General features: G+C 42.5%; 1 protein-coding gene across 1 annotated transcript in view; it reads right to left on the reverse strand.

The window, feature by feature from the left end:
* Positions 1 to 17,396, reverse strand: part of KCNK10 (potassium two pore domain channel subfamily K member 10) — a 67,437-nt gene extending 50,041 nt beyond the window's left edge. Inside the window, exons 1-2 of the mRNA XM_075427322.1 lie at positions 17,327 to 17,396; positions 16,407 to 16,464 (exon numbers count right to left, since the gene is read on the reverse strand). Coding sequence (XP_075283437.1) covers positions 16,407 to 16,458 — 52 coding nt within the window. The 5' untranslated portion in view covers positions 16,459 to 16,464; positions 17,327 to 17,396. The remainder of the gene's footprint in view (positions 1 to 16,406; positions 16,465 to 17,326) is intronic.
* Positions 17,397 to 25,231: the final 7,835 nt, after the last annotated feature.

Here is a 25,231-nt window from a genome sequence, read left to right on the forward strand (position 1 = left end):
AACCATATAAAACCCAGAAAATCTCACTATGCCAACAAATCCAATCCTAAATCAGTTTTTCTATAGGTCCTTAGTGGTTACATATTATAATTATTTATTTCAGAGGAATAACCTGCAGAACAGGGGCCCTAACATAAGCAGCGTTTAGAACAGGAATGTCATTGCCTTGAACATATTACAAATGGCAATAATTACCATACATAACTGTCTTTCAAATCATTCTGGAAAAATCTGATGCTGGACAATAATAATTTTCCTTAATCTTTCATGTGAGGAATTCAAAAGTATTTTTTGACTCCTTCTTGCAGACTGATCCAACTTTCATTAAGGTCTGCGCAGAAATCAGGTTCAAGCCAAGAAAACCTCGGTATCTTTGTTAGCGTAGTGCTGAGCTCCTGTTTGTAAGCCTAGCCACTTAGCAGGGCACACTTGGTTCAAAACAGTGCTGTACCAGACAGGTTCAAGTTCACAGTTTCCTTGGGCTGGCCTAGCTCGGACAGCAGCGTTCAACTCTCGCTGAAGACAACTATGCAGGTATAGCCCAGCCTAGGAAGAAAAGAAATTGCTTAACCAAGATCACACAGCAGACAAGACTGGAGTAGAAATCCACCCCCAGACTTGTGTGTTTTAAGACCTATCCAAAAAGAGCCACTCCTATTTTGGACATCTGCACTTCATTTCTTTAATTTTATGTCCATTTTTGGCTTCTGTACAACCTTTCATATGACTGCATATAATTAGCAACCAGTGAAGATGAAGATATGTTTTTCTTTCTTCAGGCTAATAGAAAATGGAAGCAAGCTCTGAATGGCACAGAAAAGGCTGCTCTATTCAACATCTTTCTCTGCTTCACTTATCACCAAAATATTGAATGGTGACTAAATATTGACACGCTTCAGTGCAAATGAGTATTGTAAGTACAGGAATATGAAGGAGAGAATGAGTTAGCAGACTACAAGGGGCAAACACCAGGCCTGTATTCAAAGAATACTGGAAATACCGGTCTCTTCCTTCAATCAGTTTTGACTGATCTCTTCTCTTGGTTTGAATTACAGTAAATCAAAAACTCCACACATATTCAAATGTCATTTGTCCATGACACAGAATGGTTATCAGCACAATCATCTCTTCAACATCCCACTTAGATTTTTCATTGCGACTTTCCAAAGTACTATCTTCATATAAATGAAAATGCTGTTTAGACTAAGTGTAAAAATGCGAACTGTAGTCTCATGAACGACAATAAGACACTGACTAACTGAAGACAATGACGAATTCTTACCTAGATTCCTTAAGAATCAGGCAAGAAATAACTGATTAATCCGTACCAAGGAAGTAGAGGATTATATATTAGGAAAACACCAATTATATGGTATGGCTTCTAGCTACAAGGATAGCTAAGCACAGGAATAGACATCGAGATATTGAAATCTCCTTTATTGGAAGTATCTAACAAGAGGGCATAAAATCATCTGCCAGAAATCATTTAGGTCAATGTTTTCAATCTATGCCCTGCACACCCCTATGGACCCAAGAAGAAAAGCTATCAGTGAAGGGTAACAAAGAAAAACAGCCTAATGTTGTAGGCTTGTATTCATCATTCAGGATCTGTAAACAAACTGTTGAAATGTTAAGAGTATATAAAAAAAAAACCCTCAAAATCATTCATCTTGATATTCTAGTCTTGATTCACAGCAGAAAATGCTTTTGAAGTCCTTCCCCTCCCCTTCTGTGTAAGATAGTCAAACACATCTCAACATTGCATCAGTTGTGCCAAGTCTGTAATAATATTTCACGATTATCTGAATATCTCTAAGCGTTTCACAAATAATACATAAACTTCTGTGACACTGAGGAAAAACAATACTGCATGTGTTCACAGTTTGTCTCATGTAAACAGTGCCACAGAGATGTTAGCAAATTAATTAAATTCAAGAGTAATTTTAACAGCTGATTAAAACAAGGTCTTTGTCATACATGCATCAAACAGGCACAATGATTTGTCATCAACATATTAGCAAATCTTCAAGTTCTTTTAGGGGACATGCTCTTTTCCACTATACATGACAAAATGCTGGTCTGTCTGTTACAAGATTGACAGTCATAAATCAGACTCCTTTCTTTTGTTGGTTATAAAGGAAAAATATGATACCCGTGTGTAAGCTGTTCTTGCTGATTATTTACAAGAACTTGCAGATTCTGACCCAGCCTCTCCACTGTCACAACCACAGTCAGAGCCTGCCCACAAACCTAAAATGGACTGCCCAAGAGTTACTCTCTTGCAAACACAGCCTTAGAGTTCCTGCCTACTGTGGCTATGCTAATGGCAGGGAAACAACAGGAGCTGGCTTCTGCAGGTACCAGCCAGTACTTATCCAGCGACACTAAAAAAATTTCTGCAAAAGTCACAGCCATGGGATGCTGGGATACTTTCCCCTCCCTCCTCCCTCTCCCAGGCACTGCACTTTTCTAAGGCATATGTGACAGCTCACTGGTCTACAGAATGGATGTGCTAAGGCAGGACATGAACTCTAGGAACAGCTGAAAGCATCTTCATTTTTTTCTTTCTGGTTTGGCTTCAGGACAGCAGTCCTCGGTGAGGTTCCTAGCTAACACTTCTTGGCATTAACATGAAGATCCACTGCTGCTGACACCATTTGTAGCACTACTTACAGAGCTGCCAAGTCCAGACGAATACTTGAGGGAGATTTGTCTTGTGCTGGAGTGAGACTGTACACTGCTTGGAGGGCAGTTCGAATTTTGTTTCCCTTGCTTTGCTTTCTCTCTCTCCCGACCTCTCTTCCACCCTGCTCTCCTCCAAATCCATCCATCTGCTCTTGTCCCTCATGTCTCTCCAACCCTGCTGGCAGCGTGGGAGGCAGCATACCGGTAACTCCCAGCTCAGTTCCTCTTCTCAGCACTCGGCACGCAGCTACCTTCCCCGTTGCCTTTGACACTTGAGCTCAGAGCAAGGAGCCAAGCACATGCTCACATGTGACGGGACTCATCAATGAACTTCAGGTACTGGAAAACGGAAAATAGAGTAGAAGAGCACTACAGTGAGGAACAGGAAGAGTTGAGGGGAGATTAGAAGTGATTGACAGGGGCAAGTCCCATATAAGGAGCCCTCCTGCTTCAAGACTGGTGACTGTGTTTGTTCCAACATGCTGGCAGCAGTGCTATCATCAGGTTTATGAAGCTATTTATAGAGAAACTGAATACAGAGAAACCCAAGAAAAATTCTCACTTTTCCCTTTCTGAAATAAGATTAAAACCAACAGATCACCGCTAAAACCTGTCTTCCTAGCATTAGATCAGTATTTCTTGCTCTTGCTAAAATTGGGACTCCTAGTTCATGCAGGTCTCTACTCTGTCAAGAGCCAAATAGGAAGCAAGTGCTTTTGTCTCAAGATCTTGAGGTATTGAGATGACCTTCTGAAAAAAGTGTTCATGCCAGAAGAGATAAACATACCATTGTTTTTCCCTATTAGGTATTACATAGAAAAACTGCTTTCTTGTCAGTAAGTCACGAGCCTCAAGCACAAGCACCAAGGAGTAAACAGCTGCCCTCAGGTTCTCTGCAGACTTCACTCTTTGACGAAAAACAGACAGGCTGAAGCAGTGATGCTGCCGCTTATCCATAATCTTATTTTTAAAGATCAATAAAAAAATTCCATTGCACCATGACATGGCATTAGATGAAATGAGTCGATTGCTTTTCCTCATCCTCCCAGGATTCCAGTAATATTTCGGAAGAGTCTGGGTCTCCCACCACAGGAGTTCAAGGTGTTCTGCTTCAAAGTGCTCATAGGACTATGTAGGATCGGGGGTTTAGCTGGTGTACAGCTGCTAATGCAGCTGGACTGGGATCTTCCAAATATCCTATCTATCTCAAGGATTCTACAAAAGAAATTCTGCCAATGGTCTCATGGCCAGACCAACTAGTGAAGGAAATTAGCACAACAAGGCCTGTGTACAAAGGGAAGAACCTTCATCTTGACAGTAACCTAGTGGTAAGACAAGCAAGTGGAGGAGATAAACAACAAAGCAAAGATTCACACTGGCCTTCCTAGCAGGAAGCCATCTAATCTAATCTAATCATCTAATCTACATTTGAAATGCGATTGATGCTGGCTGGCTGCCACGGGTACAGCCTAACAGTGGAGTGAAGAAATCTCTTGATCACCTCAGTCATGCAAAGGGGAGTTTAGCAGCACCACTGACTATAGTATAGACTGGAACTGTGAGACACCAATACACCGCTCAGTTGCGGCAGTGCAGTATCTCCTGCAGGATATTCTTAGGTTAATAGCTAAGGAACAGATCTGTCACATATGAGTAAGGCCAGAAAAACATATGCAGTATAACCTCTAACCCCAGAATACGAATAGTGTCAGCACTAACTGTTCCCTTTCAAAGATTTCTTGGGGCATCCTTATAGATGTACCTACACATTGCTGACCATAACTTAAAGCTCATACTGATGCTCCTCTGTTAAACAAGAAGTAGGAACTTCTGCATCAGTCTACTGGTGTCTTCCCCAATCTGGCTAACGATTGGAATCTACAAAAAAATACTTTGAATTCAAGCAAATCTCATTAATGATCCACCACTTGAATAAAGAAACAATTTCTCAAATTTTCTGGGCAACTGCAACAAAAGTGGATCTTTCCTCATGTGGTAATAGTCAGAAATTTTGTAACAAGCACATCAGCTGGGCTAATGTTTAGTTCACTGGAGCTATACTATTTGCATATCCTGAGGATCCAGTCTATCTAGTGGTCATAAGTTCCTATACACAGTAATAGTCTTAGTTAAAGTGAACAAAGGTTTTTCAGTACTTTGAAAATCTATTCTGGAACAGGACAAAGAATGCATATAATACAAGATAGCTATTACAAAATTACTCTGTGCAGAAAAGATCTTTCACAAGGAAAAGAAAGTTGCTGTTTGAAATGAATTTGTTCAGCATAGCCATTTTTATTTTCTCTTATTCTAAATTCTTTATAAGATACACATTTTTCTGTTACATTTTTTGGTGTGTAAGTCGCACCATCAAAGCTGCCACAATCAGAATGATTTACCTGTCCAGTCTGCATGTAAGACAATTATTAGAAAGTGACTGTGAGTCAAAGAGAGCTCAGGTAAACAAAAGGAAGTAGGGTAATGAGACTTCAGACCCATTATGTTGCTCACAGCAGTATATGACAAACGGAACAGATGAACAGTGTCACTGAGAGGCTGGTTGGACACTCAGAGCTCCAGGTCAATGCCAGGCTGATTCTGGCTGCACAAAGCTGGCTTGGAGTTTGCTATATAGAATATGATTTATGGTATCTCAGATGATGAGGAGTCTAGCACAACAACTGAATTACCCAAGACATTTCTTATCTCATGCTCAGCTTCTATTCAGATAATACTGTAGAAAGACAGTCGTAATATGAACTATAATAAAACTTTATAGCTACACGAGGATGGCTTCTGCTGATGCGTCTTCTAGCATCTTGTAGTACTTCACAGTGTTGCCATACTGCACCACTGACATGTAGCTACATGCATTCACAGATCAGACTTAAGAAAGAGGCAGCTGTGGCCCTCTAATCAGTTCTGCCCACATTTAAGCTTTACCTAAGCAAAAGTAGGCCTGCACAGTCTTATAGCAGGTGGACCTGAACTCATTCTCCTGCACTCAGAGCTGGTGAAAACAAACTAAATCACTGCTAATAATGCCAAGCTCAAAGTAGTATTTTATAACTTTCAGCACAGCTGCACTAACCATGACAGTGTAACTTCTTCTAACCCCGAAGCATGCGCAAATTGAGACATAATCCACCAGGAAAAAGTGGTGTATACCTGCCATAAATCCTCCTAGTGAGAAGCTACCCAAAGCTACTTGAGCTGAAGTTCAAAATATGAGCAGGAACAATCCTTGTCTCATTTCTTTCCTCTGTTGTAACTTGGAATACATCCCATTAGAGTCAATACAGATGTGGTCAAATGGTCAGTGCAGCCCGGAGAGTAATTCTGCTGACCCTAAACCAGACATCTACTGAAAGTTCTCCAAGCTTCACAAACCATATTTGACTATATTTCCCCTAGAAGGTCCTTAGAAACTTAGAATACCTCTGCATTTCAGATACCTACTTACATTTCGGCATTTCATTCTCCAACGAAGTCATACTCACTCAGACAGTGTAATTCAGTTGCCCATCCATATCACATAGTCCCAGGTAAGAGGTCCTAGGATATGCTAATTGGTGTTAAGCTGTTGCTCCAGAAGGGCAGAGGTCTGCCTTAGGTCCGTTATTGTATATACCAGGCCTATGCAAATGTCTCAGCTGCCTTGCAGTCCCTAAAATGGCAGCAGATGCCTATTTTTAGAAAACCAAATCAACAAATAATGTCTGGTAGCAATGAGAAATTCAGGTTGCAAGGTTACGTGTCAGCATATCATTGTAACCCAGTAACAAACTCTGCTTCTCATGAGGGCAAATCAGTATGCTGGCTGTAGCACCATGAAGAAATGGCTCTGGTGTTGTGTCTGTAGCTGTCACAATTGCTGCTACCCAAGGCCTCTCTGCACGACCCTTTCTTGTGCAATCCATGCTTAACATTTAAGTAATCGGTGATGGATCCAAGTTAACCTGATCTAGTTAGTGGTGTCCCTGCTCGCTGCAGGGGGGTTGGACTAGATGACCTCTAGGGGTCCCTTCCGACCCAAAACTTTCTATGATTCTATGATTCTAACCTAGAGGAATGTCTTTGAGATGTGTGAGCTGCTTCCTTCATTTCAGCTGGTAGTTTCTCCAGTACCGTTCCTTTTATAACTGTTTCATCACTGAGGTTTTTCACACATAGTAGCTAGTCACTGCCTTTCATTTCTTTAAAATGAAAAGTTGAAATTTGAGAGGATAAAAGCCCTGGACAAGCTGTCAGTATGTATTTTCTGTTTTCAAATCATGTCAGTATTATTATCTTACAGTCAAGTAAGAGAGAGAAATAAACCAAGCACCCTTTAACAGCGTATCACTGAATCTTAAGAGTCTCAGTGGCACAAGTTTAAGGTGCCAAAATCCAAAATCATCTAGTAAAGTCAGTAATATGTTGGGTTTTCTTCCTAGGGAAGAAAAGATGAGTCAGTCCTGCTGAGATAACAACATATGGCTCTAACAAATCTAGGTACTCAAAGCCTGATGCTTAAAGCACTATGACGATCCTGTGGGACAGTGATACCAAAATAACTTCTATTGCTTTGTAAGAAGATGTTCTTTAGGGTGTTAACATTTGTTATCCCCTACTAGTTAAACAGTCTATTGTCTTCAGCAAACAATGGTCACACAGTCATGGATAATCTATGGGTTATCAGAAAGACAGAGAACTGAAGCAATTTCAAGATCTATTGAATGCATCTTTTTGGGGGCAGAATGGAGGAACAAATGGAAGAAACATAAGCATGTTTCTCCAAGAAAGGACTAGCCAAAAAACCAGATCATCATCCATTAAAGGTACTTACTTCATGAGATGAAGATATTTTGTAATATGTCCATAAGATTATTTATACTGTGCTTTTGTTTTGCTCATAGAGGAGGACCCTGATACGTGCCTGAAGCACTGATGGAGAACATAAAGATACTTCTTTGGTTTTTTACATATACCCTAGGTTACATGCTTACTTCTAAAAGGTAGAACGAACATCATGTGCTTGAAAACAGTGAATTCTAGCTGGAGGCAGCCAAATTTGTCTTCATGTCCACCCTTTTTTTTTTTCAGAGCATTTTCAGCCTTACCGCAGGTACACTCTTCTCATTCTGCATTTTCTGCACCTCTGGTGCAGATCTGACCGTCATACTTTGGGTCCATTCTTTTGTAATCTATATTACCTGAAGCAGCTTTCCTTCGTCTTTCCCTGTTAGGTCTTTCTTTTCAAATATCCTCTAAAATTTCAAATAGCAAACTCAAACAAAATGCTAGACCTAACTATGCCTGGACATTTTAAAAAAAAAATGAACCCACACCCAGACTTTGCAGCTGATCACTACCCCTGTTCAGGACTCCAGATACCAAGTGCAACAAGTTTCAATTCCTTTTATATATTCTATATGTCCTGCTCCTTGTCACAACTCCAGCTTTCAGCAGGATGTTCCCCCTCCATTTTAAGAACAGAAATATAAAATTAAACCAGGCTTGTGTATTCTCTTCCACCCTTTTTTTCTCTCTATACAGGTTTTGGTTACAGATTCTATCACCTTACTGGCTTTCATTTCCACTTCCAACACCAAGATATACCTACAACAATATTTCCACTCTAACCTCAAAATCTTGCCTGAGATCTCCTATGCTGTAATTCTGGGACATCTGAATAATACACAATAATACATGCATTTGGGACGCTTTGTCAATAGTAAGAGTTGCAATAGCATAAAAATTGTATTAGCAGTTAAAGATGAAATGTGAATTCTTGGTCTCAACATTCCCAGACAAAGGAAATATCCCCTAAATTCTGTGGTTCATTAACATGGTAAGAGATTCACAGTTCACTTTTGAAATACCATTTTGTTTAAATACTGTGAGTTAATGTTTGATTGTGACTGTGAAAAGCAGCCCAGAAAGTATGTTAGGAGAATAGTAACAGTCCATGGACTAAAAAGGATTGGTACTACCATCCTAAAGTACAAGGGTATATGATATGTGCTGTTCTCACTTGTTGTCTTATCTCATTGGGGTAACCAGTGAGAACTGTATGGCATGTTATTTATGAAAGTCAGCGGGTTCATCTCAGAGCACATTTTCCATTACAGTTAAAATGTATTTCATATACATGCTTTATAGACAAACAATAGAAGTATAACCAATGTCTCAGGAACTAGAATACGAGCAGCCTCTGTCTGATAAAGGCCAGCTCCCAGGATGTTTTCAATTTCTTACAGAAAACAAAAACTAGAGTTACTCCTATAAAAAGGTATTTAAAAAGGTAGTATTTAGCCTTTTGCTGAATGTCACTTCTACATAAAACTTCTTTTAAAAACAGACAACTGTTCAGCATTTATATTCTCTGCTTTGGCTTTTGCTATTACACTAAGATTATTACAAAATAAAGGTTAGGCATTCACAGAATCACAGAATCGTAGGGGTTGGAAGGGACCTCTGTGGGTCATCTAGTCCAACCCTCCTGCCAAAGCAGGGTCACCTACAGCAGGCTGCACAGGACCTCATCCAGGTGGGTCTTGAATATCTCCAGAGAAGGAGATTCCACAACCTCCCTGGGCAGCCTGTTCCAGTGCTCCATCACCCTCAGAGGGAAGAAGTTCTTCCTCATGTTCAGACGGAACTTCCTGTGCTTCAGTTTGTGCCCATTGCCCCTTGTCCTGTTGCTGGGCACCACTGAAAAGAGTCTGGCCCCATCCTCTTGACACCTACCCTTCAGATATTTAGAAGCATTTATAAGGTCCCCTCTCAGCCTTCTCTTCTGCAGGCTAAACAAGCCCGGCTCCCTCAGCCTTTCCTCATAGGAAAGATGCTCCAGTCCCCTCACCATCCTCATAGCCCTCCGCTGGACTCTCTCCAGTAGCTCTTCATCTTTCTTGAAGTGGGGAGCCCAGAACTGGACACAGTACTCCAGATGGGGCCTCACTAGGGCAGTGTAGAGGGGAAGGAGAACCTCCCCCAACCTACTGGCCACACTCCTCCTAATGCATTCCCATCACACTGAATTCTGTAATACTCTACCTGTTGAATAGTAGTGTGGTTTTTTTACCCCTTTCTTATCTTGACCTCCTCATTGTTCCCTCCCCATTTCGCTCCAGGTACTTACCCTGTTTACAACACAACATCTCAGGCCCCTCTTCTCCCAGTGATTCCAAGCACTGCTTTACTTTTAACTCAGTAAAGCCTGCAGGGACAACTTAGTTCTGATACTTTTAGAATGAAGAATTTCATGTTGCTCGCACTGAAGTGAGTGGTAAAATTCCTAGCTCTGGATTAAATCAAGAGAGTAAGAATTAAACTGTATCACCATATATATATATGCACTCTTCTGTCTGAAGCTGATATAGTCCACACGCTAGTTACATAAATCCACATAAATGTCAAAAGCTGAACCAAAACCTACCCAACTACAACCGATATCATATATCTTTTACCCAAAAGAAAACTCCATCACTTCAGGTAGCATCAGTTTTCAAGAGCTGCCCAAGGGAGTTTTCAGTCCGAAAGCCTATTAATGAATTACTCTTGTACATATGTGGCAAAAAAAAGCATTGATATTCTTCACTGAAATAATAATTCTGTCTTAACCTCTCCCACTGCTGACAATTCTACTGCTCTCCCTGTCTCAACTTCCAGTTTCATACTGCCTTTGATTCTTTTCATTGCCTTTTTCTCACAGTACAGATGACATCTTAATGATACCCTAACTTTTATCTTTCTTACCTTGACCAGAGTTCAGTCTTTCCTCTCTGTTACTAAGAAAGCTGCTGTCCAGTCTTTCACTCTGCCACTTATTTACAACTAATTTTACTTCCATCTCTGGAGGTATTCAAACAATGTGTAGATGTGGCACTTCGGGATATGGTTTAGCAGGCATGGTGGTGTTGGGATGACACTTGGTCTTGATGATCTTAGAGGTCTTTTCCAACCTATCATTCTACAATTCTATGATTCTATGATTCATTTTTTTCATTTCCAGGAAACCCTAAAGACGACAACAATGAAATCAATAGCTCTCTTTCTGCTGCTGTCTTTCTTCCTCTCCTGCTAATTCAGTCATATCTTCCTATCTCTTACCACACAGGGTCCACAGTATTCATCTGCCTCCCCTGCAGGTTCCACATGGCCTTTAGTAAAGTTCTGATTTCTTCATTCTCTTTTAATTGTTTTCCAAACTCTTCAAATTTTCCACTTTGTGTTATTTGACACTATTGCGCTTACACCACGCACTGCCAGGAGTGTCCTCCTGTTTATCCAATTTCTATTCTCATTCAAATCTCTCTTTAAAATAAACTTCTTACAGTTGTTCTGCAACTCATGCTTATTAGGCACAGCAGCGTTCTGGTCAGTACCCAATACGATTTTGCTATACAAGTAGCACATGGTGTGTACCCTGCTGACCATGGGTCATTTGCTGGGATCCAAGCTACTTTTTTACATATTATAGCTTTCTATTGCAGTCTTTTTATGCTGAGCTACTAAGAACTGACTTACTAGTGCAGAAAGACATTGTCTAGCTCACAGTTGCACTCCACATCTTTTCATGTATCTTCTTGAAAACAGAGGACAGAAATGAACACTCTCATTCTACTCATCTATGCCTTTGTAATCAAGTTTGTCTTCTGCATTAGTCCCTCTGCATGTAAGGACAGAAAAAGCAGGAACTGCAGCAGTTTGTAACACTCCACAGGCAGCATCAGTTTAATTTCTACCGAGTAGCTGATGCTAAAAATTTTTCCAACAGTCATCAAGTTGTCCCACATACAGGTGTCCAGTGCTGCTTGAAGTGTCTCAGGTGAAGTGAGAAATCCCATGGCAGGTGCAACAGGACCTAGGGAAGCCTTTAGCCCCCCTGGAGCAGCAGCTGAGGAATATCAAAGGTCTCTAGCTACCTCTAATGGGAAACTCAACTGAGTCTTCAGTGTCTGTAAAGAAGCACAAATAATACTAGTTTCCTCTAGCTGTAAAGTACAGAGATAACCTTATTTCTTAATTGATGTGATCTGTGTATGATGACAGGCTGCTTCACTCTCTCCTAATTGTTTTAGCATTTGATTGCAATACATACGCTCTTCTTTCAATAGCAGATCTTAGATTGCTCTAAACAAGTTAATTATATTTCATGACACCCTTGTGCATTAGGGAAGTACTAATATTCTTGTTTTGCAGTCAAGGAAAAAGGGAGGAGAAGAAAGTGTAAGTAGCTTACTGAAGGTTAAACAGTAAGTCAGTGGCAAAATCTGAAGAGGAACTCCAGACTCGCAACCACACCCTGAATTCCCCACAGACCACTAACTCCCACACTAAATGTAAGGATAATAAACACACGTTTTTAGGGTTCCAAACTGCAGAAAGCCATCCTACAAAAATGATGAAAGGACGATTCTTCGTGAAAGGACACAGGAACTTGTATCAAAACTTCAGAGTTCCAAAATGTCAGTGTAGAGACGAACACCTGAAAATTCAAAAGGTTTTGACAATCCATATCACTGTAATGACAGCAAAAAACTGCAGGCACAAAGGACATAACAAGACTGAACTCCATTTTTTTGTGTAGTAAGAGCATCACCAGGATAGACATCTTTCCCTTGGAAAAGACATCTCACCATCACCCTGCAAGACAGCCATTCTCAGGGATAATTTCTGAGCGTATTGGAAACAGTCTCATCTACCCTTCTTTTCTACAAAGAAACAACAATTTTAAGCAGATAATTTGTAGGAAAAAACAATTGATATTGCTGTAACATCCAGATATCTCAGTCAGGATGAGGGACCCACTGTGTTTTAGGTACTGTATGAAAGTGTAAGTGCAAATTGATTATAGACCAATTTAAGCACAGACAACAGGTGGGTGTAACAACCAGCAGGAGGAATGCAGGAAAGAGGAGAGACGAGACTAACAATTTCAAGATTTAATGTCTTCATATGCTGCCATAAACCTAGTCTTATACTCTGAAAAGTATAGATGGGAAGTTGTATGAGGTATGAAACTAAAAACCTGGTCTTTCACTAATTTTATTTATTATTGCTTTACCTGAATTGCACCAAATGGGAGAAGGAAAAATCAGCGATAGACAGATCAAGTGTTTTATGTTTGTCTACATCCAGGCTGATTCCACTAGTAACACAAAAGGCAGGCTTGTTTTTTAAAATGTAAGGCCAGGTAGTGTGAGATCGTGTACCCCTACTCACTGTGTCCAACTGTCCCTAAAACATTCTTGAGGTGCCTGCTTGTGGTTTTTACTAATTTCTTACCCCACTGTATTGAATATTTTGTTTCTTAATCAATATATAGGAGATTCTAGGATGTATTTCACATTGGATTGTTAGAGACAAGTCCCAGTGACTTTTGGGATGGAGTTTGATCTGTTTGTTAACAGGATTATACAGTTTGATTGCCTGGGACGGTAAGCGACTTCACTGGAGGAATCTGGATCCTACATACTTCCAGGTTTATGAAATATTTGTTTTATCTAAAAAATGCACTCAGCATTTACAGGGAACACACAGATAGACTCTATATGCAAGACAAGTGAAGATACTACACAACAGGATAAAAGCACAGTTCAGTCTCCATGCCCTGCTCGTTCCAGTTTAATGGCTGAGAAATCAGCCTCCCATTAGCTGTCTGTTCAACACCATCCCTCATGTCAATTCTATTCTTTTAAACCTGTTCTCTCCACAAAGTCTTTCTATGGTGTGTTGATCTGTGCTGACATGAACTGAGAATGCCAGTTTTATGCCAGATGAAAGCTACCCCCAGACTGTAACCTATTTATCTACATAAATATTTACAGTTCAGTCAGCATTATGGAGTTTGAGCATTAATTCATTTCAATGACTATCATTCTGAACTGGGTTCAAACCAGCAACATCATCAGGGCCAAGCCAGCCAGATCTCCACAACAAGGGCTCTGGCCTTTAGAAATGTGTATAATTTCTAGAAAATATTACCTGGAATAATCAAATCGAAACAATCTTTGAGATACCATAGCTCTCACTTACTTTGTTGGACTGCTACTTGCTTGCCAGGAACATCAGCTGACTTATTTCAAGTACTGTTAGCACAAGTTAGCACAACTTGTACTAGGAAAAACTGTGGAAATTGCACATCCTCTGTGTGATGACCCAAACAGGGCACGATCATACAATAGGCACTGAAATGAGCCTGGTATTTGAGTGCGAATGTTAACTGGACATAAGCTCTGCTTTAAATACTTAGGGCTCTTTTTATCCTTGCACAACCAGCTTTCTACACGCTGATCTTTGTACCTGACAAAAGTCACTTCAGTTCTCAACTCCAAGGATCACATAGGATGCGAAGCATAACATCATTCTTCACATGTACATGCAGAGAACAGACTACACGTGTGGCTGTAAATCAAACTCATTTTAGGGCTCTAAATCACAGAATCACAGAATGGTAGGGGTTGGAAGGGACCTCTGTGGGTCATCTAGTCCAACCCTCCTGCCAAAGCAGGGTCACCTACAGCAGGCTGCACAGGACCTCATCCAGGTGGGTCTTGAATATGTCCAGAGAAGGAGACTCCACAACCTCCCTGGGCAACCTGTTCCAGTGCTCTGTCACCCTCAGAGTGAAGAAGTTCTTCCTCATGTTCAGCTGGAACTTCCTGTGCTTCAGTTTGTGCCCATTGCCCCTTGTCCCATTGCTGGGCACCACTGAAAAGAGTTTGGCCCCATCCTCTTGACACCCACCCGTAAGATATTTATAGGCATTTATAAGGTATTTTGTGTAGTTCTTTGCTAACATTTAAACCTACATAAATATATTTTCCTTTCAAAAATAATAGAACTCTGATCTACCTTGTCTTCTACCCACATCACTAGTTCTTCAGTGGGACTACGTGAGTGCAATGCCATTACACTTTTGCTCTATTCGTTAAAGGATCGGGCTTTAGACAACTTTTCCTTACCAATTTGCCTTCTCCCATCTCATCAAATTTTATCTACTTCCTGAGTCCCTTGGAGAATTAGAAATTAATATTTTTTGCTTCCTTCCTGGCTACACATTAGCACCCTTGCTGCCTGGCTAACAAAGTCAATACACTGAGGGGAAATAACTGGTCAGATTCTGCAGTCCTTAGGAATTCAGCTTGGCAGAGAGGAAACCTGCTGCGTTTTAGGTCTTTTACTTTACGGTTTTGGACACATTAGCAAATTGTGACCAACCACCTGTTGGATCCATACGCTTTAAAGCCGATTGGCAAGCAAAGGAGCTGCATACAGAGTGCCACCAGTGCAGCCTCCTGTGTGCCTTGTAAGGGAAGGGAAGAAAGGGGTTTTTGCATTAAAAGGCATTTTGCAATACATAAAATGAATTAAAATAAAGCAACAGCAAACATGTTCAGAAAAGCATCAGGAAGAGCAAGTTTTCACCACATAGAATTTTGACTGTATGTTAAGGAATATACTGTTATTAAAATAATCATATCTCTGTTAGCGCTACTACCCATGCGTTCGTTGTGAGGCTGAGGGCGGAGGAGGCTGATGTGTCGATTTCAGCCTTCCCCTAATTAAAGATGTAGTAAGGCTTAAACTAAAGCTTAATTGTGTGTACTATTCAAACAGCACATCTGTCAGCAGAAATAACATCTTTCTGCTGTATTCCTTCTACACCAGGAGAAACTGTTTCTAACAATTTGTTTTGTAGATGTGAGGGCATGGAGGATGACAGACAAATTGACCACTAAAACCAAACCTGCAGAATAAAGACGAACAATCAAAGCCCATGCTGTCATTCTGTACTTCCTGCAAGCACTGCCGTACAGCGACTGGCTGCCAGCAGTTCTGCTGCAAACCTGAGCATATGGCTTCAAGTTGCTCTGCTCCTGGACTGATGCACAGAAATATGACACACCACTATACAAACGACCAGTGGAGCTTTTTTCAGACACTTCTTCTGTAGGTTGCATATGAACCTCCTTCCCATGCCAGGAAAGGAGAGCATTTCACTACAGTTTATTTTAGAACACCATTTGGATCGTTTTATTGAAAACCACTGCACTGGCGTAAATCTCCTTCCACCATCACTCAAACACAATCCCCAAGACAGATTCTAATTATAGAGTTAATCAAACTATCCACTTGGGCTGATCAGTTGTTAACAGGACAGAGTGCAGAGTCTAAAGATCTCTTAGGGCTCCATTATTTAGTGTGTCTTTTTACACCATCTACACTACGGGTTATATTGCAGCAGCATTTTGCTCCAGTTGCTTGCCAACAAACATTTGCCACTGAGGAGCCCTGAGCAAGCAGTCACATCTGTGTCCACTCCTGTACCACCCATTTAGCAGAGACAATGATCACTAGAAACAACAAAGGAGCCACAGATAAAACAAACAATGCTTTGAGCCAGAGATCACTGCCATCCCAGGCAAGTTTGCCATGAAAATACTCAAGAAAAAGCGAGGGGAGGGAAGAGAGGTACCAAATAGAGAACTATAAAACTTACACCTAGAAAAGGTTTTACCCACGCACCCACCCAACCCCACATCTGAGGAGCATTTTCTAACGTACTGCTAGGATTGAGCAAGAAAGACTGAGCAGTGCACATGGGAAGCAGACAAGCATCTGAGGTCTCCTCCCATTTGGAGTCAAATAGTCTCCTACGAGTCACTAGACACAAGGAATGATAATAATTGTTATTATTATAGTAATGATAGCAATAGAGAATCACCAACCTTGAGGATCCCAGTTCACCTGTTTTCTTGGAGTCTCGATTGGAAATTTCATCGCTTCCTTTTTGCACAGGGAGAAAAAAAAAATAAATAAATTCCCAACCTTCCTGTCTCAACGCCGCAGTCAAACAAATTAATTTCAAATTATAGGGAGCCTGCGCTGTTTGACTGAGGGGAACTGCTGGTTGCCAGGGAAAGAAATACACAAATAAATTAAAGAAGGTGGGGAGGGGCGGGGAGGGGAGTGGAGCGGAGGGGTTTGTGTCGGTGCGGAGGGGTGCAGGCACCCCAGCACACAGAGGGGCAGAAGGGATGGAGCGAGGACCGCAGAGGGTCTGGGGGGGAGCGGCAACGGAGCAGACTGAGATGGGCAGCGGGTCCGGGGTGCTGCTGGGGAGGCTCCGGCCACCTGCGGATGTCGGGGTAGCAGGGTCCCCGCCGCAGCCCACCCGAGAGGACACGCGGGCTGGCGAGCCCGCAGGCTGGCAAGGATGGGGGAGTCAGCCAGCCCCCCCCCACCCCCCCCAGCCCCAGGGACACCTCCCACACGCGCATACGCTCTCTAGCCTCAGCCACCCCCCAAAAACGAGCCCACCTCAGCTCAGCCCCGGGCACTAGAGGGGTAACGAAAGTCAGCCGTGGGGGGCGAGCCGCAGCGGCATGGCCGGGGCGAGGCTGGGGACCACCCCGGCTGAACGCAGCAGCAGCAGCCTGGCTTGCCGAGGAGAGCCGGAGCAGGAAGAGAAGGAGAAGGAGGAGGAGGAGGGAGCCACCCTATAGCTTTGGAGGGAATTCGCGGAACCCCTGGCCACACTGGCTTAGAAAGGGGGTGGGGAGAGGAAGCGCGGGGCAGAGGCAGCGAGTCCCTTTGTAAGCGGCGCTGGCGGGTGCCCAGGGCGGGGGCGGCTCCGGCGGGTACTCACTGGGGGTCCTTCCCCGGGGGGCACGCAGGCTGCTTCGGCGGAGTTGGCGGCCGGAGACGCGCTCGGCTGAGCTACGAGCGGCAGCGGCGGCGGCAGCACATGGCAGGAGTACGGCAGCGTCCGGGGCCTCCGCAGCGCAGGGGGAGGGGAGGGGCAGGGGCCGCCCGAGCCCCCGCAGGCTCCGGGGGACCGGGCACCCCGAGGGGCAGGGGCCTCCTGCTCCCCGGTCTGGCCCCGCTCCTCTCCGCGCCGAGGGCAGGGCCAGGCACCCGGCGTCAAGGGACAGGCCGGTGCGGCGGGGAGGGGGCCGGAGGGCTGGGAGGGGGGCTGCAGGCCTCTCGGACCCCCCCCTAAGCTTTCGGGGGGCTTCGGGGAAACGGAGGGCGCTTGGCTTTACCTTGTGCAATTACCGGGCACTCTCTGCTTTCCGAGCCTGCGTTCTCCCTCCTCTCCCTCCTGCTCCAGGCTTTCCCTCAAACCCAACACAGGCTGGGAACACCAGAAGGGTCTCCAGTTCCAGTTACAACACTGGCCCCAGCTCCCCTCCCTTAGCCAGGAAAACAAAACCCCAGCCCCTCTGGGGGCCTGAAGGAAGACTGTGCGAGGTTAACCCTGTCCTGCCTCCTCTCTTCCACAGTAGAAATCAACTCCTTGTGTGAAGGGGATGGCTGGCTGGGGATGGTTTGGAAGAAAGATCCACAAATTCACGTGAGCCATGCGTCAGAGGCAGAATCAGTCCTGCGGTCCACAGCCAGGACCTTCTGAATTTTCAGAAAACGTGGCTGTGATCTAAACTTGGTGCCTGAGACAATTTGTCTCCTGCTTTTTGCCCCATACTTCTTTTTGCTCAATCCCCTCTCTGTCTTGCCTTCCTATCTGTTGCTCAGATGTTAGTTCACCGTGTAAGACAAAATGGAGAAATTTGCCCTGGTGAAAAAAAAAGCAGTCTGAAATGTTTGGCTCTCTTCAGGAAACTCTTACTGTGGAGGCTGGCACGTTCTTTTCATATCTGCATCCAGAAGCTAAATACATACACACATACGTGCTTGTCCCCAGTCTTTGTTCAGCCCTAAACAGGAAAAGGGAAATCGGTATTTGTGAGTCCACACTTTCATTTGGTAGTGCTGTGCAAGGTCCTGTAAAGCAGTACGCAGTTTGGAGGAACTAGATGGAAGTAGCCCGGCAAGTTTTCCTGGGGGGAGGTGCCGGGTGTCTCTCCTTTCCCTAATCCCAGCACCCCTGTGGCTCTTGTTTTGTGCTGTACAGGAGGAGGCGGGAGAGGCTGCTCTAAGGGAGGACATGGAGAGAATGATAATGAGCCTGCTCAGTCAGACTTGAATTTGAGATGATCGCAATGATGACATCAGGAGCACAAGGTATTTCCTTTACCAGCAAACCACGATGCATTTTGAACAGGCTTCGGGATTCCTGTTGACATTGCTTCTGCGAACTGAATAGAAACAAAAGTGATGGTAGGCTTTGCTAATTGTGCTGTGCAATTGCTTGAATCATGATTAGGAAATATTTTCATTATTCTAATAACTAAAAAGGCTTTGAAGAAGGCTTCTGAACCCCCCAAAAGATCACTTTTCAAATATGTATCAATAAAGAACTACTTTTATATTTATACAGATGAATATATCATCTGTATATGTATGTATATAACTTTTCCTTGGCATTCAAAACAGTTTCCAGTTTACTGGCATCTTCCTTGTACGTTACTGGGAAAAACTAACATATAGACATATATTACTCAACTGCGATTTGGAGCTCAGTCATCCTAACCCAAGCACTACTTTGTCTGTGCCATAACTATCAGCAGTTAACTGATGAGGTGGGTGTTGTGCCACAGACATCTGTCCGCTGAGAACTCACCTAAGGTCACCAAATTCATACAGGCTACTGAGAGGCCAACAGCATTAAATTCCTGCTAACATATGCAAGAAGTCTATAGTCTAGAGGTGAAATCTTCAGGTAGTTCCTTACCAGAAACAGATCCTGATTGTCAATGTCTAAAGAAGAGGAATTTTCCTGTAGCCATATGAATCCTTTATTATTAAACTGACCTTAGAAAGACGTCATATTTGTTTGACTTACAGTAACACTAAGTAGATAATAATGACACAACACCATATTCCTGTTTCTTGTATCCTCTTAATGTTCCCATTTTACCAAAAAGTATCTGTAAGCTCTACATAGATGTTTGCTCCAGCTATTTGGTTTAAAAACCTCACGGCAAAACAATTGTGGTCTGTCAGCTACATAAATGCTTGATGTCGTGTAATTGTTTTGCAATTTTTTACCGTGTTATGATCATGGAAGTCTTGCTCAATTATTTCCATTCCTCAGACCTGCAGTTTTGTCTAGTGGGCCAAATTATTCCTGAAGTAACTCATTTAAAATCAATGGGGTTACTCCAGAGGTGGATTTGGCACAATGAGCGCATCTTTTACTGACAGCACAGCTGTTGCATAGAAACGTAACTATTATCTTGTGCAAATAAAAGGCCTTTTACCCCTCAGTGATGTCAAATTCTCATGATAGGGAGAACTGATGCCTTGAAGCCATAGTGTTTCAAGCTGTTATTCTGTCAACTTTTATAAGCTAAGTGGATTCAGTAATTTAAATGAAGACCACCAAGACTAAAAACTAAATATAGCACAATCAATCCATTTTAGTACCTGCATAAGAATTTTCAGAACTTGGCTTTATATCAGTAGCTCATCAAACTGGTCTGCCTTTTAATTTGGGGGTCATTGTTCAGACTTAATGTCCTCAGAGTTGGTGCAAGTTGAGCATCAGCACCTTACAGGATGGGGCCTGTGGCAGTCACAACACAAGGGACAAGAGGCTTTCTATTACAAGCAATCTCACCAAAAGAAAAATAAAATGCTAAGTGCCCTTTTACTGTTCATTAGTAATATGGCATGAGTGATTGACAAGCTGTTCTGATGTAACTTGAAGAAATCCATAGCAGAACACATGAATAAGTAGTTCTTATACCTACTGCAGTCCAGTGAGCAGGATTGGAAAAATGCATCAATAATAGATAGAAATCATCTGTAACATGTATGTTCCATTTCTTGGATGCACTGAAGAGATGAGACATGGTTAGATGGAAGACTAGACAGTCGTTGTGTCATCACTTTGCAATATGCTCATTTGTGTGCATAACTATTCAGTTTACGGTTAACTATATGTTTTTTGAAATCTGGTATTTCTGATTGTGAAGATTATTCTTCATTCAATTTATCGCCACAGGACTGCTGTTACTTACACTCAGACCAAGAAAGCCAGAGAATAACCCAAGTGAAGTGCATCCTGTTCTTTATGTACTATTGACCCAACCTTCAATAGTATGAATTTGGACAGGATCCAGTGCAGAATCCTTTTATAACTTCTTTATTCTCTAAGAAGCCTTCTTTCTAGGAGGACATTTAAAGCCTTCCCTCTAGGATAACCTGAAGATCTTTTTTTCAGATGGTTTTCAGAAGCTTTAGTGTATTTAGGAATCACAGAATCACAGAATCAAGAAGTTAACTATGCAACTTACTATTTTTATTGTCTTCTACTGCATGCGGTTTCTTAGCACTTTTTAAGTCATAGCATGCAGTGCTGTGTCTTCATTCACTCAGGGATGAATACATAGAACAGAAAATTTACTTACTGGCAGAAAGGGTTTCAGTGAAGTCAGTGAGCCTATCTGAGGCAACTACACCTCAGTAATAACCTTTGCCAGGATGGTATCTTCTCAGATCTGACATGTTTGAGTTACTGCAGCCTGTCTGCAGGTTCCTTTGGCCAGTGACATTAAACAGAATACACTATGGATCCTGCTTCTCATATCCTAACACATCATTCATATCCTCAGACTCACATTAAGCATCCACCCTCTAAATGCCAGAACAGGCGAGGGGGTACCTGATCCACAGTTTGTAACCATCTTCTTAATCTTCAGTTATTTTCTGGTAACCATTCCTCATCAGCCAGACTCCAGCTTTTAGGCACCTGTTATATCAATCCCTTTGTATGGCCAGCAAGGACTACAGTGGAGTAGTTGCCTCATATTTTTATTCTATCTGAAAAAGTACAGTACATGCACATTATTAGTGTAATAGTATAATGCAGCACTTTTTTCAGTAAAAGATCTGCCATGTAAAAAAGCATTAACTCAAGCTGTATAGTCTTGAGTCTCTGTCTGAACCCACTTACATCTGTTTCACATTAGTTTAATTTGACTTCAGTACAATTACTCCTGAATCATAGTCATGAGAGAATTACAATCTGGCTCTTAGTTTTTCCATGATGTCGCTGAAGAATCCTCATAAGATCAAAGGCTGATATCTGACAAAAATAGCAAGCCTGATTAATAAAAACAAGCCACCAAATTCATTTTACAGCACTACTATTCTCTTCCCTCACGTCATTTTTTTAAGATTTCTTAGTAGATAGATACATGATGCTGTACCTTAGCAGGCTGATAACTTTCCTCCATATTAAACAGGAAATTTGGGGGTTAGCTTTCGGAGATACCCGCGTGTCTCTGACATCCACAGCAGCAGCGCAGTCACGAAAAGAGGGGTGCACGCAGGGTTCCACCCTGCCTGCCGCCGGCCTTCAGCACCCTGGACAGTGACAGCGGGAGGGCGGGCCCCGCGGCGGGCGGCGCGGCAGGGGCAGGCGGTGCGGCGGAGCGCGGGGACGGGCCTGGCGGTGCGGGAGCTCCCGGCCCGGTGTGGGAGCTTGGCCTGCCAAGGCGACGCAGCGTGAATGCAGCGTCAGTGCAGGGACAGTGCAGACTTTCACCGTAAAAGAACATGGCAGCAGGCGCAGGGGAAGAGCGGCACGCGAAACACCCAGAGAGGGAAAATGTGGGGCAGCGGATGAAGGGCAGGCAGCATCAGGCACACACGGACAGAGGCAGGGGCAGCCATGCTACAGACGAGGGAAAAAGGGAACGAGAAAACCCCACAGCCTGTGATACGAACGAAGGACTGGAGAATAGATGGCCTTGACATGACAAGGGTAAGGATAAACGGGTGGCACACAGACTCTTTAGCTTGAAGGCAGAATGGGCGACAAATATGTTTAATGCACTACAGAAATACATTAAACCACACCTGCACATGTAGGAGTCATTCAAGCAGTAGCATAAGATTGCACCACTTGAGGAGATCAAGCAAAACAGGGGTAAATAACCGGGTTTTATGTGTATGCTTGTTGCTCTAATGCTTTTTTGTTTAATGCCTCCAGGTGTAAGAACCACACTCACAAAGCTTTGTACTTAGAACACACGGGGATTTTGAGCAAGACCTCAGATTATTTTCTGTGTTGCTGCACAGCCTAACTATCTCCTCCTTAATCTGCAGGACTAGTAGAACTAATTCAGCTACGTGGAAGAATGCTTATCCTATACTCTGACCTTACTCCCCGCAGACATGACAACAGCCTAACCAGCCAGCAGGGCAGGGGCAGGGGCCACACACACTGAAGTCGTCAATGCTGGTCTCACAAGCATTGTCTCATCACCCATTTTACTGAAAATTTTCATCATTTCTTAGAATCAAGTATGCCACTAACTGCAGCTGTTCCTTTCAGTGTTTTTCAATGCAGTATATCGTCTCAGCAGCCTGTTAAATGCAGGGACTAACGCAGCTATAGAATAGTTACAGTAGGGAGGAACAGTAGGCACAGACACCATTCACTGTGGCCAGTCCTCCTTTAGCTTCCAGTCATGCCGATCTCTTTTCTACTCTGAACGTTAGGGGAAGAAAAAAGGTATACTGAGCATTTAAAGGGCTGACTACAGCTCTTGCATTAATCATCATCACTTTTACAGTACTTAGAAGAGCTTTACTACTTTCTAAATCAGGTAGCACATTTCTCACATGGCTTGTGTAGTAAGAAGCTGTTCCCAAAATATGAAAGCAATGGTATTTAGTATGGAGCTGTGGAATAAGGAATGAGATGAGGCTTCCTGTTCAGTGTCACTCCCAGCACTCCCCCCCACCTTCTCTCAACTTTGCAGCCCAGGACACGTGTCTGTTCAGCCACACAGATGCAGAATTTTTGCACCAGTAGTTTAGCCATTGTTTGAAAGGCTAACACTCTGAATTGCCTGGGTCTCTGTATCTGCACACCACTGGCACCTTCAGTGCTGGATCTCTCAGGAGAAAATGACTTTGAAATAGGATGGTATTTCAAGCAAAATTGAACCAATAAATTATTATTCTGTTGTAGGAAGAGCGGGGGCTATGTTCTGAGTGTAAATCAGAAAACATTAATATTAATTATAGGAACAGTGTGCCAGGCACTATAATAACAATCAGGAAAACAGCTCATTACTTCATGTCTTCATATACTAGCAAGGAAAAAGCTATTCCTGCATTTCTGGAGATGCGTAGCCTAACAGCGGGTGCATCCCTGTTTGAGTTTCTACACAAATTGTACACGCAGACACATGCGTCATGAACAAGAAACACAAATACAAACCCGTGAGTGGAATCTAGTGGGCTCAGTAAAATGAAAGCAGTTAGAAGACTAGATCCATCCTAGTATATAACATCACCATCTACAACAACTATCCTGATGAACATATTCTCCATTTCATTAACTGTTTCATAGTATTCTGTAGGAGAAGATATAGTGGAATTACAACTGTTCACATGCAACATGGCAAGAGACTGCAGTGTTATTCACACATGGCATACTCTCAGCAAAGTGAGAAGCTCACTGTGAATCAACCCATAGGCAGTGACTTCTCACAGTTAGCAGATCCCCTACAGCCTACAGACCAACAGGTGACATGCATTTCATTCTGCTACCCATGAAAAGAAATGTGTCACCATATAGAATTATAGCAAGCTTCCCGACTATGTGTAGTCTGGGAATATAAAGGCAATGAAGAGATTATGAGAGTTGGGAATTGTGCTGAGATAACACATCTTTATGTTGAAGAATGGAAAAATGTAATGTACATTAACTTCCTAAGCCAACGGTTGCAGAGTATCTGCAAGCAGCCTGCTTTATCCATTCACATTTTGAAAGCATACATTCTTTAAGCCTTTTATGGAGTAATGCAGCAACGCACCCTTATGGCTCTAAAACAGCTGCAGTTACTTCTATATATAATATATAGAAAAGTCTTGGGATCTTCTGTTTAAAAGGAACAACATAAACCACTATATAGCTTTTACAGCTTTACATTGTATTAGTCTATAAAGATCCCATTTAGTGGTTCTAACCTGCTTCCTCACTATACAAAATTATGCAATGCAGGTAGTCTCTAGTTCCCAGTGACTTAGCATGGCTGTTGAACAGTCAGATCAAAATTACTTGTACTGCAAAATGCATGTACAACTCAGATAAGCACTCTGGGGTTTTTCTTTTTTCTATAGCCACAAAGAAACAGTTTCACAAGGCTGTCTATTAAGGGAAAGACATCCTCCTAATTCAGAACATTTCTTTGAAATACTAAAGACTATTGGGGATTGGTGACTGTTTTATTACAGCAGCTGTCAACCAAAGTTTTCAAAAGTGACAAGTGATTTTCCATCCCCAGCTGAAAACACCTTGAATAAAACAGTTTTCAGACAGTGCTGAGTATTCATTCTGAGAAAAAGATGCCCATTTAAATCATCTCCATTTGACCTTTCAAGAACTCAGGGATCCAAAACAATTAGTCCTGATCCACATTTATAAATGATTATAGCACAGGTTCCCAAAGGCATTTAGGCAAGCAACTCTGATTAAGTTAATGGCAGTTAGGCACCTAAATATCTTGTGGATCTCATTTTAAGCACACACCACCAAATCCATCAGTACTGTAACCACACTAATGGAATTAAAGTGGAAAAGAATTTAGCACAGAACTATGCTGGCGAGGATTTTGAGTAAAGGAAGGAG

This window comes from Opisthocomus hoazin, chromosome 7, assembly GCF_030867145.1.
Source record: "Opisthocomus hoazin isolate bOpiHoa1 chromosome 7, bOpiHoa1.hap1, whole genome shotgun sequence".
In the NCBI taxonomy this organism is placed as follows: Eukaryota; Metazoa; Chordata; class Aves; order Opisthocomiformes; family Opisthocomidae; genus Opisthocomus; species Opisthocomus hoazin.